This window comes from Cyprinodon tularosa, unplaced genomic scaffold, assembly GCF_016077235.1.
Source record: "Cyprinodon tularosa strain WSP-4 unplaced genomic scaffold, ASM1607723v1 ctg31, whole genome shotgun sequence".
NCBI classification, from domain to species: Eukaryota; Metazoa; Chordata; class Actinopteri; order Cyprinodontiformes; family Cyprinodontidae; genus Cyprinodon; species Cyprinodon tularosa.
In genome coordinates, this window is record NW_024039019.1 from 1,115,508 (window position 1) to 1,135,647 (window position 20,140).

The following is a 20,140-nucleotide window of genomic DNA, read 5'->3' on the forward strand; positions in this document are numbered from 1 at the left end:
AGCCAAGGCTGCTAACCACCGGAGTGTTCTGGCACCTAAATTAATGTTAAAGGTGACCAACCGCATAAAAAAGAAGAAAGATGGTCATTAATAACTCCCGTTACCATTCAAAACAGACAATCCGAATCTCCCAAATAACAAGCAAAGTGCTGAAAACAGATTGTCTTCATTGGAACAAAATACTATAAAGATAATTTTAAGTTCATGAATGACATTATAACTTACGGAGATGTAGAAAAGGTGCCAGAACAAGAGCTGGACAACAAAACAGCATGGGACATCCCGCATCATGGAGTTTACCACCACCACAAACCTGAGAGAATATGTGTGGGCTTTGATTGTTCAAAAACAAAATGGTCAATGAAAAAAATCAAAACCAAAACACAAAGGGATCACAATAAATGCCAAATTGTCCTCTGAATATTTTTATGCATCCAAACCTAAAAAAACATATTTAGGAACACACTACAATTGTTTCATTGGAACAGGTTATTACAAAAAATTTAACATCACATAGTCATTATTCAGACCCAGGCTTAGATTATTATAATCGTCTGATCCTCATGATAAACAAAGAGGCTGTCTTGTTTATATTCCTTTTGTCATTACAGGGCTTTGACTCTGTCTGTGGCCAACGGTGGACAGTCATGGCTTATTGCATCTATTGGATTATAGAACGGATTTAAATCTAGGATTAGGCCTCTGGTTGAGAGGCGGCATGTGGGCCGTGTGACTCTATACATTACAGGGGTGTGTTGGAGAACATGTGTTGCTGTGTGACAGTGAGTTTGCTCAGACGCCATAAAGTGTAGCTTTTCTTTTTTTGGTTCTGGTGTCTCCTGCCCTGAATGTTCAACATGGACCTATTTTGCTTCACGCTGGTAAGGATACGCTTCTAAAATGACTGAAATGTTTTATGTTGGTTTGGAGACTGCTTGGCTCCCGTAACCTTAAAAGTAGCCAGTGAGCTGAGGAATTTAAAAAGTGTTGTCCAATCTGGTGGTGGTGTAAAGGGGATTCTTTAGGTTAATGATTAGCATACTTCTATTTTTGCTTTTAAATGTATCTATTCTACCAAATGATACAAAAAACAGCTAACTGGATATTTCACAATTTGACCAAATATTTCAAAAATAAACATGTTTGGAATCAGTATTTATTTGGAGATAATAGTTTAAATTGTATAATGATAATGTAATGCTAAAGAACAGCAGTTAAAACCACCAGCTATGACTAAAAAAATTACTTTTAAAATAAAGATTTAGAAGGTGATTAACTAGACTGTAAGCGCTGTGATAGGTTTAGTGTTAAACAACTGATTCCAGTTAGTTAAATATTAGAAATTATGTGTTTTAATGGCACCAATAAACAATTTTTTCTCTGTTTTGCAAATAAAGTTTGTTACTCAAATACATTTTTAAATAAGCTTAACTTACGTGATGTTAACGATGAACTGATGCCTACCAAAATGTTTCTGTCTGAGGATCTGTAGATTATGAATGTTGGCAGGACTTTGGTTTGGATACAGCAGGTATTCATGGAGATGTTTTGATAAATTAGTGTGAAGTACAGTGAAATGATAAGTAAACATTCCCTCTCCAGATACACATTTACAATTTATACCAAGCAGCTGCTTCAATTATTTAGAGCTCTGAATACCAGCGTGTGTCTTCATTGCTTTTGATATTTGTATGCATGTATTTACTGTGTGGCCATGTGTTTTGTTGTTTTCTTTAATTGTCTTTTTCTGTTCTCTTAATTCTTATCTCACCTCCTTTTCTGCCTCTGTGGTCATTGCATATGTTTTTTTTTTCCTTCCCCAAAGACACTTCTAATAAAGTTCCCTACACAATTACCAAGCAGAAGCTAAGAGAAATAGCCCTGACTTCTGAAAGCGAATATTTTGGGCTATCCAGCACCAGGACATAGATGCTCAGTTCTGTATTGATAACAGGGACACATATCAAAACAAGCAAAAAAACAATTAGAACCACAACCAGAGTGGTGAGGCCCATGCAGCTCATTTTCTCCATGCCTTTTTAACTCTTAATTCCTTAGTGGTGCAACTTTGATGAACTAAACTCCCCAAACTGGGAGCATCCATGGAGGATCTGTTGGACCCATTTGTTTGGATCTTCAAAGTACCTAAAGTACCACAACACACTCCTTAGAATCCAGATCCATCATGCTGAGGTCAAACAGACAACCAGCTGGTTGAATCAGTCACCTGTCGCGTGAATTGCTGCTGCTTTCCAGATGAATTTCTGTCACAATGTGAGGTGAACAGAAGAACCAGAGAGTGGTGACTTCTTTTTTTTCTTTTTTCTTTGCTGGATTCATGTCTGGTGTGAACACACCATTAGCCTGACATCAAACTCAATACAGATTGGGGCAGTCACATTATGGTAGCTACCATTTGTTTTGCTGTTACCAGTGACCAAGATTTCTAAATTGCTCTTTGTCAAACTCCCTATCTGAGATCAATCTGCAATGGTGAACTCTACTATGTGTCCACAACCCAACAACATATCCCCAAGTCATTAAAAAAAAAAATAAATAAAAAAATCCACCAAATTTTTAAGCGGAAAAGTAAAAGTTAGTAGTTTTGTTATTATGGTGATTAGTTCAAAAAGACGTTTAATACTTAAGGTTTCAATTTAGCTTTTAGTTGGAGTTTTTGTCATACTTTGTAAACAGTTTTTTAACCCCCTATTGTGAGTGGCGGCCTGGTTAGGGCATTGTGCTTGGAATCAAAAGGTTCTGAGTTAAAGCCCCACTCCCACAGACTGCCAGTCTAGGTCTCTGAGCAAAGACTCTTAACATCACACTGCTCCCTGAGCGCCGCACAATGGCAACCCACTGCTCCCCAAGGGAATGGATTAAATGCAGAGAGCTCTTTTCATTGCTCTCTACTTGTGACAGTGTAATGACAATAAAAGCTGAGAAGAAAAAAATTATATCTGACTGTTTTGTTTCATTAGGAGGGATCTACGGAAAGCATATATGAAGCCGTGAAAAAGCCAAATCTAAAAGAAGCCTTACCAAAGAATCAGAACAGTTGTGAGTCTCTGAGCTGCAAGGCTGAGTGGGACAGCTCTGATCCATCTGTAAGTTTTCCCTCTATTCTTTACTGCACAATAAACAGACACTAATGTTGAACTCTTAAGTAATTTTTCCAGTTTTACACAACATCGCCCATAATGGGGCTGATGTGTGATTCTGGTGCAACAACATAAAAGCCTCCTCTACACACTCAGATCTCACTGGAACAAAAGCTCCTCATGTAGGAGGAAGTTTTAAATCATATACACAATCTAACTGGTTTTAGCAGTAAATCTAAGCTTTTTTAAAATTATCTATTTTTTACTAATTCTTTGTTTCCAAGGACAAACATCAGACTGTGACCAGATCCAAAGGTGAAAACAGCAGGTATTTTATCAAGGTTTATTGACTCAGATCTATAAAAACAACTCACTATTTCTTCAATAAATAAAATCTTTATTAAATACTATTTGTCCTTTTAGATCATATCAGGCAACTCTCATGTTGGAGAATGAAACTTTTGGTACGTACAAAATATTATACCTGCATGCTGAGAATGCTATGCGGAAGCAAAATTAGTCTGATTTGTTCTGCAAACCCATATCTGACTTTATGATGAGTTCTCTGGTTAAAGTTTAACAAATTAAGACAATTAGGCCTAGCATGATCTAACTACCCCTGCTGGTAGATGTGCACTGTTATATTGAGAGAATAGACTGGTTCTCCAACGTACACTAAAGTCATTAAAACAACCCCTGACTTGAACTTTTCCATACAGCATAATTTTAGTATTTTTGTTTGATTTTAGTGTTTTTCTGATGTCAATTAAGTCTGAAAAGTTCATTTTGTTCTTTAAGGTTATTTTCTTTGATTTCAAAGGACATGGTTAATATCCACATTGTATAGATTTAGCTAGAAATCTCTGTAATCATGTAGTTTGAGATTTTCATTTTCATATGCATTGTATTGAAAAGGTTTATTATTTGTGTGTTTGATCATAACTTTAACTGAAAGCCCTTCTCTGGTTTATGAAGCTGGCAATGAGAGTGGTGTGTTAACAAGGCAAGTTCAAGAGAAGGAGACGGTCTCAGAAAGAAACAGGACGCATCTACTAACTGAGGTACACTACAGATCACATCCTATTTACACCTGTATGGAATGTTTGTTGCACATTTGAATGCCTCTTTGTCATTGTGATCAATCTACTTGAAGGATAATTATAGGCTCAGAGGTGTCAAAAGTATTAATGTTTATTACTCCAGTAGAATTATAAATCCTACTGTTTAAAAACACTTTTGTAGAAGTTAGAAGATCAACTTAACTGTTAGGTTTAAGTGGGGGGGAGTGGTGCCTTGTGGTTAGAGCAGTGCGCTTGTGCTCTGAGAAGGTTGCAAGTACCTGGTTCAATCTACACAGCCTGCACTCTGGGTCCCTGAGCAAGACCCTTAACCCCACACTGCTCCCCGGGAGCCGCATGATAGCAGCACCCTGCTCGCCAAGGGGATTGGTTAAATGCAGATTTACATATCTCCAGAGTAAGATCAATAAAGATCAATTGTTTTTTATTTATTTAATATTTTTACCCCAGTCAAAGTTCTAAAGCACCATTTTTAAAACATTTCAAGTATAAAAGTAATGCAGGAAAAAGTGTGACAGAAGCTTTACTGCACTACCCTATTAAAGGAACTTTTTTTTTTTTTTTTTACAATTCTGAGTGTTAACTTACTTAGACTTAATTAACAGCTGATAAAGAAGGCTGGCTCTATTCTAGGAACCCCTGTAGAACCTCTGGAGATGATTTCACAGAGAAGAAGGAAGATTATGGACCACAGTGACCATCCTCTTTAGGAGATTTTTAAACACCAATAAAGTCAAATCATCAGTGTCTTTGATCAAACGCTTCTCCAGATCTGATGCAAGACAGACCTCCAGAGGAGATCCTTCCTGCTTACAAGAACATAACTCCAAGAACATAACTCCATACTTGTGTAGGGAGTTTTAATAAGGAAACCTGTTTATCCCATCTCCTTGAATCACTCCTTTCGTCTCCTAATTAACTTCCGTATTCATGCTTAAAATACATTATTGACAAATTTTTCCTAAATCTAACTTATTGTTCGAAACTATTAAAATTTGTTTATTGTGAAATTAACTATTTTCAACGCCTTCTTTAAAATAATCTACCTACTTATTGTCTCGCTTTATAGTCTAGACTGCTAGAAGATGTATTTTACGGCTTTCATTTCATCTTTGTCATTACCATGAAAATCTGGAGAGATTGTTCAGCTGGCACCTTATGCTCTTTTATTCCTTATGCTCTGTTTTAATGTATTTGCTACTAGTTTTAACGCTGTTTCATCTCACATTCTCCCTATAACTCTTTGCACTTTTCTTATGGTCATCCTTCAAAACCTTTTTTTCCAATCTTTACCTTAGTTTTTATCCTTCTTATCATTCCCATTCCTTTTTAAAATCCCTTCAGTTAAAGGTTAACAGTCCAGTCCTGTCTGCGGGATAATGTGGTTCCTCTAAACTTCTAGCCTCATATTGCCACAACAAGGCTACTGTGCTGGCAGATTAGATCCTCTTAAGGGTTGAAGAAAGGCAGCTGATTTGATATATGCCTTTTAAGGTGTTTCCGGATATTTTGGGCCGATTTCTGAGCACTCAGAGATGAATTTGTAATTCCATTGGAGCCATTCTCATTCCACTTATTGCCCTCATGTTTTAAGAGCTGCTGCCACTTATTCTTCTTTTCTTTAAAACTCAAATTCTCTCTTTTCTTGCAACAGTTCCTCACCATTCCCCTTTTAATTCATTGTTTTGACTTTGGGTTTCCCCACCCGATTGCTCTTCTATTGTTCATACTTTATCCTCCCAAATTCTCCAATTGTGCTAATTTTTAACTCACCAACCTCCTCTATATATATATGAATTCACTTTTATTCAAATGATCCTCTTTTTACATCTTTGATTTCAGCATATTTTCTTTATTACACTTTACAATCTTTTTCTATTGAATTTATCATCCTTTTTGTTTTAGCATCACTTCTGATCTAATTAATTTCCCTCTTTAGAAAGTATTCCTCTCCTTCACCATTTTCATTCCTGATTGTCTTCCTCCTACCTTACAGCACTGTTTATCCCACCCATCCTCATTATCCTTTTCCTCAATTTTTAAAAGTTGAAATAAGCTGAAATGAACCATATTAAAACCATGTTCATTATTTTATTTATAGTTGTGACATTTTGAATGAATGCATTGTTTCTGTGTTTAGCATTCCGACCTTTTAACAGACTCCGATGAGAGCAGCCAGACCGTAGGAAGATTAAAAAAGCTGCAGAAACTGGTACCCTTAAAGACCAGCCCTCAGAATGATGGTGATAATGATGGAAGCACAGCTAAGAAACACGGTGAGATATTTTAAGTTGTTCTGTCAGTTCAGTGATCTGTGTGGAATAAGGGAATAAAATAAATAGTCTCTGCTCATGTCTAGATTGCTTGGTGGAGGGGATAAGACGCAACAGCATAGCGCTTACATGCATCAGCCTCTCAGGAAGGACAGAGAAGAGCTCATATAAAGCTGCTGCAGCATCAGAGCCACTTCAGCTACCAGAGAACACCAGGAGTTCCCATGAAGATCCAATAGAGGGAGAGTTCTGGATCCCTAAGATTGGACATTATACATGGAAGCCTTTTGAGCGTCCAGAGGCCTGGCCTCCATGCCAACACATTTGCCAGCAAAATCCAGATGGATTGTGCGTCCACGATGGCAACAGCTCCTTCCTATCCTGGAACTCGGATTGGGATCGTTTTGAGAGTCTGATCCAGGAACTGGACCGCAGACAGTCGGATCTGTCTCTGTCACAGATGGTCCGCCCCCCTGCAGATCTGCAGCCCTTAAAAATCCCAGTAAGATCTACAACCACATCTTCTAATTGAACGTTATGTATATTTTTACTATTAACTCTTTACTGTGATGTGTAAAATCAGTATTTATGTATGCTTTAAATGAAAATTCTTTTTTAATGACAGAGATTTCCTGAAATCATTGATGAGCTTTTAGAAACAGGAAACAGTTGGAAACATCACCAATAATGTTTTCACTAATTAAAGTAGATTAGAGAGCAACAATGCCATGCAGTAGTTTACAGCACTGCTGCCTTGCAAAAGGTCAAGGGTTCGATAAGTTATCAGTGTGAGTGTGTGGTTGTGTCTGTGTTGCCCTGTGATGGATGGAAAGGAGACCTGTTTGCAGCAGGACCAGCAGATTATGCAACAGCTTTTCCCCCGCTGCCATAAGACTGTTAAACTGTTAAAAACTCTAATAAGTCAAAAATTGAGACTCTGCATCACACTGATAACATCATAATTGTACTACATGGTGAAACTTCAATATGTTTCTGCTGCATTTTTGCACCATATATTTTTATGGTGCAAAAAAGCACCTTCCACATCAATGTCTTTTTGCACAATGTGTCTCCCACACTGTTAATACCGCTGCACTTTATAAATGAAAATGTTAATTTTTCACCGCTAAACTGCTCATTCACTATCGAAAGGCTGAAAACAAATGTTTTGTTGTTTAGACTCTGTTTACAAAATGACAAAAAAGTTTGTCTAACTCTAATTCTAAGAGTCGTTGAACTGGGTAGACACGCGTCAGTGAGCTGTTTCCATTGCCTCTAAAAGCGCATTGTTCTCAGGTGGTACATTGTTTTTCCCCTAGTGGGAAATGGGTGAAGGTGTCAGTCGCTAAGAGGATAATCCTCGTTGTTTAAATTCTGGATAAATTTACAAGTTATTGTGTAAATTAATATAGTTATATAATCTGGTGACAGTTTATTTAAACTCCTGAAGTCTCATATGCACAAAATGTGGCCTGAAATGTACGGTGCTAAACATAAATGTTGAGTATAATCCAAAGACCAATGCATCCATTTTGTTGCATTCGTTAAAACTCAGAGAAACCACCGAATATATTGCTGAAAACAAACAGCTTAACTTTTCAGGAAGTTCTTAGTCAGTACAGTACAAACGACGCATTCCAGAGCCAAACAGATTTCGAATTTGTAATCTGTTTTCATTTGAGCCGAATGTTTTCCAGTGATAAATCTCCCAAGCAGGAACAATTGTTTGGGTTATAGAGGGATTAAAATATGCATATAGCAGTGGCAGATGGGCATGTTTGCATGCTTAGGAGAATACTGTGGAAAAACAGCTTCTGGATCTGTCTGACTTTCTTCTAGAATTAGGTTAAGCCCTTTTACACATGAAACTATAGATTGGACAATGTACTGTTTATGTAGTCCTGTGGCGGGGGGGATGTGATGGTGGAGAGGAGGGGGCTAAACATGTGTACTGATCTTCAAAATTATCTTGATTCATATCCTTTGAAAGCATGGGTCTCATTTATTAAACACTGCATAGGATCTATACTAATAGCCTGAAGTGAAAAACAAATCTTGATTTATGAAGCCTGCCGCACAAAACTAAGCATTTTATAAAACCCAGCTTTACCTCAAGGTTGCGTTCAAGGCGCTACCTCATGTGCAGCCAGGCCCGCTGGAAGTATCTTTGAACAGGACATTTTTATGGAAATTTTTGTTTTTTCTTTTTTGGGGCAAAAGATCTATGAACCTATAGGCCTACTTAAAATACAATAACCAGTGTCAACACTATTTCAGACATTTTGAATAAAAAAAAAAGGTCTTTAAACTTGGAAATAAAGTCCAGTGGATTTTTTTTTTTTTTTTACGTTTTTGGAATAACCAGGGTCTGTAACACACAGACATCATCAGTTCTCAGGTTAATATATGCGCTATTAATTAAACTTCAAAATAACACTAGATCAACTGGGGCTGCAACTAACGATCATTTTGTAAATTGATAAATCTGTTGATTATCTTTTCAAGTACTCGATTAATAATCGGATATCAAAAAGTTCCTTAAAGAAGAATTTTACTAAATTAAACCAAGAGGAACTAAAACTTTTCCACTTGAGGAGTTCTGGACAGAGCATATTTGTCACGGTCGGGTTGAGGTTTGGAGGACCCAAATGCAGAGACAGAGAGGCAGAGGTGAATTTTGCAGATTTAATGGAGCAACTGAGGAAAAATACAAAAATACAAAGAACCCAAAAAACCAAAATCACCAGGGAAAACTCATGTAGGAAGCCAGAGACAAGGGAGACAACACAACACAACAAACCAGCACTGAGTGACTGCAGAGGTGAGGTAAATATTGGGAGACTGAACCTAGACAAGCTAATCAGCAGATATGAAGCAGGTGTGCGTGGACTAACAAGAAGGGACCAACGGAAAAGGAAACGAACACAAGAGGGCAACAGAGAGCAACACCGGAACTAAAGAACTCAGCACTGGTAGAACTACAAAGACACAGAACACAAAGGAACTAAAAATAAACCCAAGCAGAGGGCGGAACACTGACAAATTGCCAGACAATAATGCTTTTTTTTTTTTATCTTAAATGCAAAATGTTTATGCATCTGTTTTACAATTTTGGTTTAATTGCTGCTGAAAGGTTGTTGATCTGTGACCTAGAGCCTATTTTACAGTCTCTAAACTACAGTTAATAATAAATCGATTGCTAAATTAGTTGACAATTATTACAATAATAGCTTTATTCATGAAGAAGAATGTGTGAACTTGTGTTGATTAGGCCTTAAAATAATGAAATAAAAATCCAAATACATGCAAAAGTGAAATAAAAAAAAGTCAAAATCATTTCCGGAAGTATATTTTAATAAAAGTATTTGTAATACATTTTTTTAAATCTCCCTCTTGCCACTAGTTGGTGCTGCAGCACCCCCACTTCCTACGGCCATGTGTGTAGCCCTCCACATGCAACCTTAAGTTGTACATGTAAAGCATCACATGAATCACTCATGAATTTAAAATGACATAGCTGATCATCGTTATTTCATGGTTACCATAGGCAACTAGAGGAAAGGACGCAAATAAAGTTGGTTTAAACCTGCTTTGTTGTTTACAGGAGAAGGAGACTGGACTAAAGTCGGAGGGGAGGGAGATGGAGACCTCAAAAGAAAGTGACCCAAATTACATCAACATCTCACCAGAGAAAACACAAGCAGCTCAAAATGTAAGTTATGCTTGAAACAAGGAGATAATTCTACCCACAGCTGTAAGCACAACACCTGCAATGCCAGACTCCAACTATCAACCAGGCTGTGTATCACACCAAGCTAACATATCTATGCTTATAGCTGTTGAATGTAAGGGATTGATAGAAATGGGTTTAATTGATGTGAATAACACTATATTCTAGAGGATGCACAAACAGACATCCCAAGTTCCAAAAACTCATTTGAGTGACATGCTGATCTCCCTGCTTTAAGTTTTTACCTGTTTGCTGATTTATACAAGCAGAAAAGATGATTAACACAACCAACTTTCTATCAGACCCACTGTAAGGATTTACAGTTTTATAAATGACACATGTAAATAAAGTAATAGTGTCGCTCCAAATGGAGGCTGGGTGCATTATTGAGGGGATGTGGTGTGGCCACATGAATTTAGGTAAACTGAGGATGAAGAGGGGTGACTCTAGGTTTGTTTATCTACCCATTGAATAAGAAAAGCTTTATTTCCAATTAGTCTTTTACACGTAGAGTATGAGGAATTTGCTTTGCTGATAAGGTAATACACATAAACGGACATACAGCCGACAAAAATACATGTAAAAGTATATGATGTGGATTTAAAGATGATTAACAATTCATCTGCTGCCTCTGACAGATCGCCATGGTGTGCTTTGAAGGTGTTAAACAATTGTCTTGCATGAGCTTGTTAAAGGTTAGAGCCACCAGATTTAAAGGAGAAGTCCGGTCAGCAAGGAATAATCAATAGATCATGATCTGTACCTAAAACTAATTTAGCCTTAATCAGTAAAAAAATCAAAATAAAAAATGTTATCGTGTTCACTGATTGCAGGACCAGCCATTTATGCCCAAATATAGTAACACCTCACTCCTGACATCTTCCGGCAGTAACGTCATGGTGCGGTACGCCTAGCACCATTCTCCCCGCTTTACAAGCAAAATCAATGGCAACTACTAGACATGCTTTAATCAACAACAAATATTTAAGATTTCCAGAGGACTTTACCATTGAAATTTGTGAGAGCTATAGTTAAACTGACAATGCCCACATTCATGGCAGTTGGATGTTGTAATACATCAGGTAAAAGTGAAAAAGAAAAAGAAGTTATTTCACCTTTCCAAATCATTATGCTCCAAGGACGGGTTTGTCATTGGATTGTAAAATTGAAGAGGGAAGATTTGCCATTGAACTTCTGGCAGGAGAAAAAACACATAATATAGAGCCAACATTTCAAAGAAGAATGTTTTCCAGATGACTTTGATAATAGCGCGTTGTGAAAAACACCAGATACAGCACTGGGACTTCCTCAACAGCTGATACCGCATCATGACATCAAAAACCGGGAGGTGGCAGTGGTGTTCTTTGACAAACATGGGTGTCTCCAGTAAAGCACATTCAAATAAAAAGAAAACTCTTAATTGAAAATATTTATCACTTATTGAACAGTATATAATAATTTCATATTTAAAGTACTTTCAAAAGTTTGAATTCTGAAAATGACCGGACTTCTCCTTTAAGGCACCAATGTGCAACTGTTACAGACCTTAAACAAATGCAGATGTTCCTGATTATGATTCACTCACTGCAGTAAGCAAGATGCTTGAAGCAACTCCAGTTGCTCCTATTTTTTGCCTAATGAAGCAAATATACAATAATTCTTTCACTGACACACCACTAATGCTTTTATCTCTGGATGAATATTAAATTTTAGGTAAAACAAGATATGCCCAGTGGAGTAGCATTAAAAAAATTGTCTCCATGCATTGAAGCCTTTCATCCTAACACAGCAGGACTCATCATAAGAAAGACTTTATAGATAGGCTTAGCTTCTCCTCCTGTATGTTCGCAGGGTTTTTAGCTGCTGCAGAATTATTGGCACATTGAATAAAGTCCTCTATCACTTCTTCTAAGTGAATATCATCCCATACTGTACAGTTTGGGGCTTGCAGGGAAGGTAACGCTGAGCTGTAGTCAGGGATTACACCCTGAATAAACCACCTTGGTGTTGACTATAAAAAGCAAGGCAATGTTCACAGGATTAGGTGTATTGCTTCCCAGAGAGGCCCCGTGTCTCAGCAAAGGGCTGAATTTAAACCGCCCTGTCACACCAGACATTAAACTGTACCTTGGTGCCTGACTCAGCTTATCTGCTTGCTTTCTCCTAACTTTATATTTAGTTAGCTAGTTAGTTAGAAGTTTCATCAAATATATTAGAAGGCAAGTGATAATATTTCCTTTCAATATGTAGAGCAATGAAGCGGTAAAGAGGGAAGCAGACCACAGGAGGACATGTACTAAAGGACACAGACAATCCAGAAACTCAATAGAAAGTCTCTACAGCCTCAAGAGTGGACAAAGCTCCTCCAGTAAGTTTGCACAGCACAAACCAATAACGTATGGTATTTCTGTCTTCTACTACCAGATTGAACATATACCGTAAATCCTCTAATATAGGACAGGGCCTTTATTTCCCTCAGGTACATCTTGGTCCAGGCCATTATTGAAGGAGGCCAGAATTAGAAACAGGCTTCTATTTCTATTTGATCAAAACAGACTACCAGTGGAATGAATAAAAACAAGATTTTGTACAGTTACCATAACAGTATACAGAACATTATTCAGACATCTTCCAGCAGCTACAATTTTATTGCACAGCAATACGAAGGAAAAAAAAGACAAGGAATCTTGGCAAAACTAACTTGCGAAACAAAGTTTTTAAAAAAATTAATGGAAACTGTTCTGCCATCACAGTGAAATTTTATTCGAGGCAGGCTAAGTGGAAGTAGGCTACCAGTATCATATATTTCAAGGGAAGTACAGAACAAAGAGGGCCAATGAAATTCTGTCATTTTAACGCTGCCTGGTTACCACCAGACCTGCCGGTAATCACATTTGTCTTTCAGATTGAAGCGATTGTGTAAGGCCACTAATGGCATTGCCCCCCTGTACTACTTGTATCACAAGTTGTTGAGAACTGCCCAGGAAAATCGTTGTTTCTAATTATGTATACGAAGTCTGTATATTTTATTGTGCTCTGTACATCAGGTGGAGTCACCAGTGGGTCAAACTGCTCCAGCAACAGAGATAGTCTGAGGCTGGAGGATGAGCCAACCTTCACAGGACAGTTCTGCTGCCAAGCAAGAGTCCATACAGAGTTTGTGCCAAGTCCATATGACACAGAATCCCTCACACTCAAGGTATTCAACTTCTCAGATAAAAAAAAAATAAAATATATATATATATATATACACTATATTGCCAAAAGTATTTGCTCACCCATCCAAATTATTGGAATCAGGTGTTCCAATCACTTCCATGGCCACAGGTGTATAAATTCAAGCACCTAGGCATGCAGACTGTTTTTACAAACATTTGTGAAAGAATGGGTCGCTCTCAGGAGCTCAGTGAATTCCAGCGTGGAACTGTGATAGGATGCCACCTGTGCAACAAATCCAGTCGTGAAATTTCCTCGCTCCTAAATATTCCACAGTCAACTGTCAGCTGTATTATAAGAAAATGGAAGTGTTTGGGAACGAGAGCAACTCAGCCACGAAGTGGTAGGCCACGTAAACTGACGGAGCGGGGTCAGCGGATGCTGACGCGCATAGTGCGAAGAGGTCGCCAACTTTCTGCAGAGTCAATCACTACAGACCTCCAAACTTCATGTGGCCTTCAGATTAGCTCAAGAACAGTGCGCAGAGAGCTTCATGGAATGGGTTTCCATGGTCGAGCAGCTGCATCCAAGCCATACATCACCAAGTGCAATGCAAAGCGTCGGATGCGGTGGTGTAAAGCACGCCGCCACTGGACTCTAGAGCAGTGGAGACGCGTTCTCTGGAGTGACGAATCGCGCTTCTCCATCTGGCAATCTGATGGACGGGTCTGGGTTTGGCGGTTGCCAGGAGAACGGTACTTGTCTGACTGCATTGTGCCAAGTGTAAAGTTTGGTGGAGGGGGGATTATGGTGTGGGGTTGTTTTTCAGGAGCTGGGCTTGGCCCCTTAGTTCCAGTGAAAGGAACTCTGAATGCTTCAGCATACCAAGACATTTTGGACAATTCCATGCTCCCAACTTTGTGGGAACAGTTTGGAGCTGGCCCCTTCCTCTTCCAACATGACTGTGCACCAGTGCACAAAGCAAGGTCCATAAAGACATGGATGACAGAGTCTGGTGTGGATGAACTTGACTGGCCTGCACAGAGTCCTGACCTCAACCCGATAGAACACCTTTGGGATGAATTAGAGCGGAGACTGAGAGCCAGGCCTTCTCGTCCAACATCAGTGTGCGACCTCACAAATGCGCTTCTGGAAGAATGGTCAAAAATTCCCATAAACACACTCCTAAACCTTGTGGACAGCCTTCCCAGAAGAGTTGAAGCTGTTCTAGCTGCAAAGGGTGGACCGACGTCATATTGAACCCTATGGATTAGGAACGGGATGTCACTTAAGCTCATATGTGAGTCAAGGCAGGTGAGCAAATACTTTTGGCAATATAGTGTATATATATATATATATCAAGCAATAATATACATATATATTTCAAGCAACTGGATAGCTCGGTAGGTAACACCGACGACTCCGGCACAGGTGACCGGAGTGACCGCATGAGTGAAACCGCAAATACAAGAGCCATACCGGCTCGGACGTCGCCCGGGTTAACAAGGTCCGCGTCCAAGCGGCAGGTATGAAGAGCTGGACAGCAGCTGAAAAAACTAACCGCACTTCATGCACGCCTCGCAGCACAAATGAACCAACTGCTGGTGGATGGGACCCACCCACAATGGTTAACCCAAGGACGGACAATCCTGATCATGAAGGATCCGCAGAAGGGAACAACCCCATCCAACTACCGGCCAATAACTTGCCTATGTACAACATGGCTCAATACATGCACCCTTCCCAGAAGGGAATAGGCAGCAACACCAGAGGACTGGAAGCCAATGCAAAGCCAATAGCACAAATCACCATCAAGTGCGGCATATGCACTAACCCCCTCAGCCAGATACCAATTCCGAAGCGGAACAATCATCAGTCACCTCCTCTACAGGAGTGAGCGAGACATCGACTCACTGATCCACACTACCAGGATCTACAGCAACGACATTGGGATGTCATTCGGACTGGACAAGTGCGGTTGCATGGTCAGGGTTGGACTACCAGAAGGCCTCATAACAGATGTTCAGGACAGCTACAAATACCTTGGGGTGCCACAGGCTAACGGAAACCACGAGATGGCCCCCAAAGACAAATGGCTCGGTGAGTACCTCGGGCAGGAGAAAACCGAAAGTGAGGAAGGAGAACCATCATGGAGGGACAAGCCGCTGCACGGCGTATACCACAGACAAATAGAAGAAGTGGCTGATATCAAAAAATCCTACCAGTGGCTGGAAAAGGCTGGACTGAAGGACAGCACAGAGGCACTAATCATGGCAGCACAAGAACAGGCACTCAGTACAAGATCAATAGAGGCCAGGGTCTACCACACCAGGCAGGACCCCCGATGCAGACTGTGCAAAGATGCCTCTGAAACAATACAGCACATAACAGCAGGGTGTAAAATGCAGGCAGGAAGTGCATACATGGAATGCCACAACCAGGTAGCTGTCATAGTGTACAGGAACATCTGCCATGAGTATGGGCTGGAAGTCCCAAGGTCAAAATGGAAGACACCTCCTAAGGTAGTTGAGAATGACCGAGCTAAGATCCTATGGGACTTCAAGATCCAGACTGACAAACAGGTGATGGCTAACCAACCAGACATCGTGTTGATCGACAAACAGCAGAGGAAGGCAGTAGTGATAGATGTGGCAATTCCAAGCGACAGCAACATCAAGAAGAAAGAACACGAGAAGCTTGAGAAATACCAAGGACTGAAAGAGGAGCTAGAAAAGATGTGGAAAGTGAGAGCAGCAGTGGTGCCAGTGGTAATTGGAGCACTGGGGGCTGTGACCCCCAAACTGGGAGAGTGGCTACAGCAGATTCCAGGTAAAACATCAGAGGTCTCTGTCCAGAAGAGCGCAGTCCTAGGAACAGCTAAGATACTGCCCAGAACCCTCAAACTCCCAGGCCTCTGGTAGAGGACCCGAGCTTGAGGATGACACATACCACCCCACGAGGGGTGAGAAAACAGTTTTATATATATATATATATATATATATATATATATATATATATATATATATATATATATATATATATATATATATATATATATATATATATATATATATATATATTAATGCTGTGCTATTATCTGCGTTGAAATGGTGCTTAACACCAGACTCTTATCGGGCGATAAAAAAAATATTGCCGTTAATCTATTCTCACAGTCCGTTAAAGATCTGCCACGGATGTATATCTGGCGGCAAGAACGAATCAGTGTTGTGTGTAGGCCTACTGTTAACGCAGTGAAATACTAACCTGGATGCAGCTATAAAGCCGCCAGGTTTATAGGTATCACACACATATCAAAATTGATTTTTTTATGTAAATTGTCATCTTCTGCCAGATGACAAAAAGTGAAGCCATGACTAAAGAAGACGGAGGGTAAGTCTTCCCTTACACGAGTCAATAAAGGCAAGACCAGCATCAGTTAGCTAAGGTTCATGTAGACTGACTGGTGTTTCTGTTCGTGAACCAGCCTTTTTAAAAGCGCATCCAGAAACAAATCAGTCAGTGTCAACTTCATACCGTAGGAAGCTGAAAAAGCCATCAGACTTTTGGTAGATAGCTTGGATGCAAAGTAATTTTTATGTATTTAAACTTGTGAGTCTGAAAATTTTAATTGGATATTCTTACAAAAATATCTTACTTTGGAATTTAGTAAACAGAAAGAATTTTGCCACTCAGTCAATCAATCAGACAGCAGGCGAAAATCTCCTTTATACACCGAGTATGTAAATGCCTAACTTCAAATGTAACTATGTATACAGCTGCTCTTTGAGGCATGTTTGGGAATTTTTTATAAACCTGTATAGAAACTATCTTACTGATGCATGTCTGTTTGCAGGTAGGAGATGTAATTGATGTCATTGCCAAGCCCCCCATTGGAATATGGACCGGCTCACTGAACGGCCGGATAGGAAACTTTAAGTTTATTTATGTGGACGTGCTGACACACAGCTCTGGCCCAAACCTGCACAAAGTGGGACAGAAATCAATGGTACAGGAAGTTTTAGAGGTACAGTTCCTACTTTTTTTATCCACCTTTTTTATTGATTTCAGTGTAGGATCCCCATCATGTCCTAAACAGGGATTTTTGCTTCATCAGGAATCCTCCTCCGCCCTGCAGCTGAGTGGCTATCAGACAGTAGATGACCTGATGACGCGGAGGGAGAGCAGCCTGATGCAGCTGAATGTCACTGATCCAGGAGAGAGAGAACGGCTGATTGCTGCTGTTAGCTCCCTGCAGCAACTCCACTGTAAGTGATGGACGTTTCAGAAACAAATCTATTCAGGATCTTTTAGAAACATTTATAAATGTAAACAATCTGAGGCCAAACTTAAGGGCATGGAGGTTTTAGAAAGGGAATGGTGACAAATGACATTAAAGCTTAAGTAGATGTGATTAGGAAGATATCCGGTGCAAAGCTAAACAGGTTAAAGTTAACAGGATAACCTCAAAGAGCATTTCTGAGAATAGAGCAGGACAAATGAGTGCAGAAGCTAAAGGCTGATAGGCTCCTCCCCAATCATAGCAGGGGTAGCAGTTACCTACTCACCTCAGTGGTTACACATGCAATACAACCAGGCTTGACTCTCTATTTCACAGCCGACTGTCTTCTGGAGAACGAAGCCCGTCCGGCGCCAGAAACGTCCAGTGAAGACAAGACTGGAGATATAAACAATCCCAGAGACTCTGGTTGCCTCATGGCAGAGGATAGCGAACCTCACTCTCTCTCTGAATGCGCTGCACCGTCAGAAATAAAAGTATCTTGAAGAGGTTCTTTTGCAAATAATCATAATGCTGGAGAATTTAAAGCAATTTTTATGTGTGAGATCTTTCACATGATCTGTAAAATGATTTATCTGTAATTATGATTTAATGAATAAAAGTTGTCCTCCCTGAAATCAGCGCTTCTGTAGTGATTTTTAGGCAGACTTTTATCTGCTATTTTCTATCTGAAATATTCAGTATTAAAGGCAAACAGTATAACAGGCATGTGTTTAGCTTGCCCAGACAAAATAGAAATCTAATATGAAAGAATACCAAATCAACCACAAAGAACAGGTGTTTTTTTTTATTGTTTTTCTAGTTATTTAGTTTTTTATACACTTGGTGTGTTTATAGTGACAATAAAGTTTCACATAGCACCGCTTTTCACTAGAGTCTGACAATCCAGTTTGGTGATGTGAGGAGGAGGTGTGATATTAAATAAAATTTTGGGATTGAATCTCAATTTGAATGGAGAAAACCAACATGTTTGGGGGTAAAAAACTGCTGTGTGAAACAAAAGAATCATACTATCCACTATTATCTTTGTTCCGAGAAGCCAAGGTCCCCAAAGAACTTAATGATTTTAGACCCGTCGCCCTGACCTCTGTGGTTATTCAATTCAATTCAGTTTATTTATATAGCGCCATTCACAATACATGCCATGGTTATGAAGTCCTTTGAGCACCTTCTGCTTTCACACCTGAAACAGTTCACTGACCCCTTCCTAGACCCCTTACAGTTTGCCTACAGACCCAACAGGTTTGCAGACAACACTGTCACTACATCCTCCAGCACCTGGATTCTGCAGGTACCTACACCAGGATCTTGTTTGTGAATTTCAGCTCTGCTTTTAATGCAATCATCCCAAGTCTGCTTCAGGAGAAGCTCTCCCAGCTGAGTGTGCCTTACTCCACCTGCAGGTGCATTATAGACTTCCTGTCTAAAAGGAAGCAATGTGTGAAGCTGGGAAAACATGTCTCCGACTCACAGCTTTCTCCTCTGCTCTTCTCCCTGTACACCAACAGCTGCACCTCCAGTAATCAGTCTGTCAAGCTTCTGAAATTTGTGGACAACACCACTCTCATTGGACTAATCTCTGATGAAGACAAGTCTGCCTACAGGTGGGAGGTTGACCATCTGGTGACCTGGTGCAGGGAAAACAATCTAGAGCTCAATGCTCTAAAAACAGTGGAGATGATTGTGGACTTCAGGAAGAGCCCAGTCCCAGCTACTGTATCCCCATCATCCTCTGTGACTCTACATTTGACACTGTGGAGTCTTTCCACTTCCTGGGATCTATCATCTCACAGGTGACGTACTGGTTGAGCGTAGTGAGTGTGAAAGGGGGGTAGACTGGATTGAAGTCTCTGGTGAGCACAAGAGCATGAGGGTGCTTTGTCTGCAGCCTGGATCCGCTCGCAAGCAGCAATGAGGTCTGTAGAGAGGGGGATGTGTACACACAGTACGATCACGTTCCCAAACTGTGGAAGATAGTACAGTCACCCACTGCGAGTAGCTACACCTCCAGGGAGCATATTAGTTCCTTCACATGGACATGAGGAGCATTACACCATCTCTCACTCACAAACATCGCCAGCTCTGCTCTTTTTTTCCCCCGCCAAATTCCTTTCCGTGTGGATGAGTTTAAAGTTGTCCAGGGAAACCACTAAGACAGGACAAATCCATCTAACCACGTCTTAGTGAAGCACATGATACTAGTGTCCCTGTACCTTCTCTGAAAACAGGTTAATGCTGCAAGCTCCTCAGTCTTGTTGCGGAGAGATCTTACCCATGACAACCGATGGTAAATAACTTTTCCTCCGCTTCATCCTCCCACCCCTGCTGCCTCTGTTTTCTCCTTATTTCTGCAGGGATTTGTAATCTCATAGCATGGTGGGGAACAGGGCTGCTGTACATAGAGTCATGTAGTCCAAGGAGCTGGTCTCTTGTATAAACAATATGGCGTTCGGAGTCGTGGACAATGGGGTCCCACATTGCAGCATCAAAATTGCCGAAAGTAG

At 40.0% G+C, this 20,140-nt stretch overlaps 2 protein-coding genes across 2 annotated transcripts; both read left to right on the top strand.

Annotated features, from left to right (window-relative positions):
• The first annotated feature begins 648 nt into the window (after positions 1–648).
• LOC119788069 lies at positions 649–10,253 on the top strand. The gene is made up of 8 exons (XM_038292203.1): positions 649–881; positions 2,982–3,107; positions 3,386–3,429; positions 3,525–3,565; positions 4,077–4,162; positions 6,321–6,456; positions 6,540–6,955; positions 10,058–10,253. The coding sequence occupies exons 1-8, from the start codon at positions 849–851 to the stop codon at positions 10,178–10,180; spliced, it is 1,005 nt and encodes a 334-aa protein (XP_038148131.1). The 5' UTR covers positions 649–848; the 3' UTR covers positions 10,181–10,253.
• samsn1b (SAM domain, SH3 domain and nuclear localisation signals 1b) lies at positions 10,226–18,253 on the top strand. Its single transcript, XM_038292220.1, has 6 exons — positions 10,226–10,255; positions 12,434–12,551; positions 13,231–13,382; positions 17,193–17,363; positions 17,454–17,604; positions 17,955–18,253. Exons 1-6 carry the CDS (start codon positions 10,226–10,228, stop codon positions 18,119–18,121), a joined length of 789 nt encoding a protein of 262 aa, XP_038148148.1. The 3' UTR covers positions 18,122–18,253.
• The last annotated feature ends 1,887 nt before the right edge of the window (positions 18,254–20,140 follow it).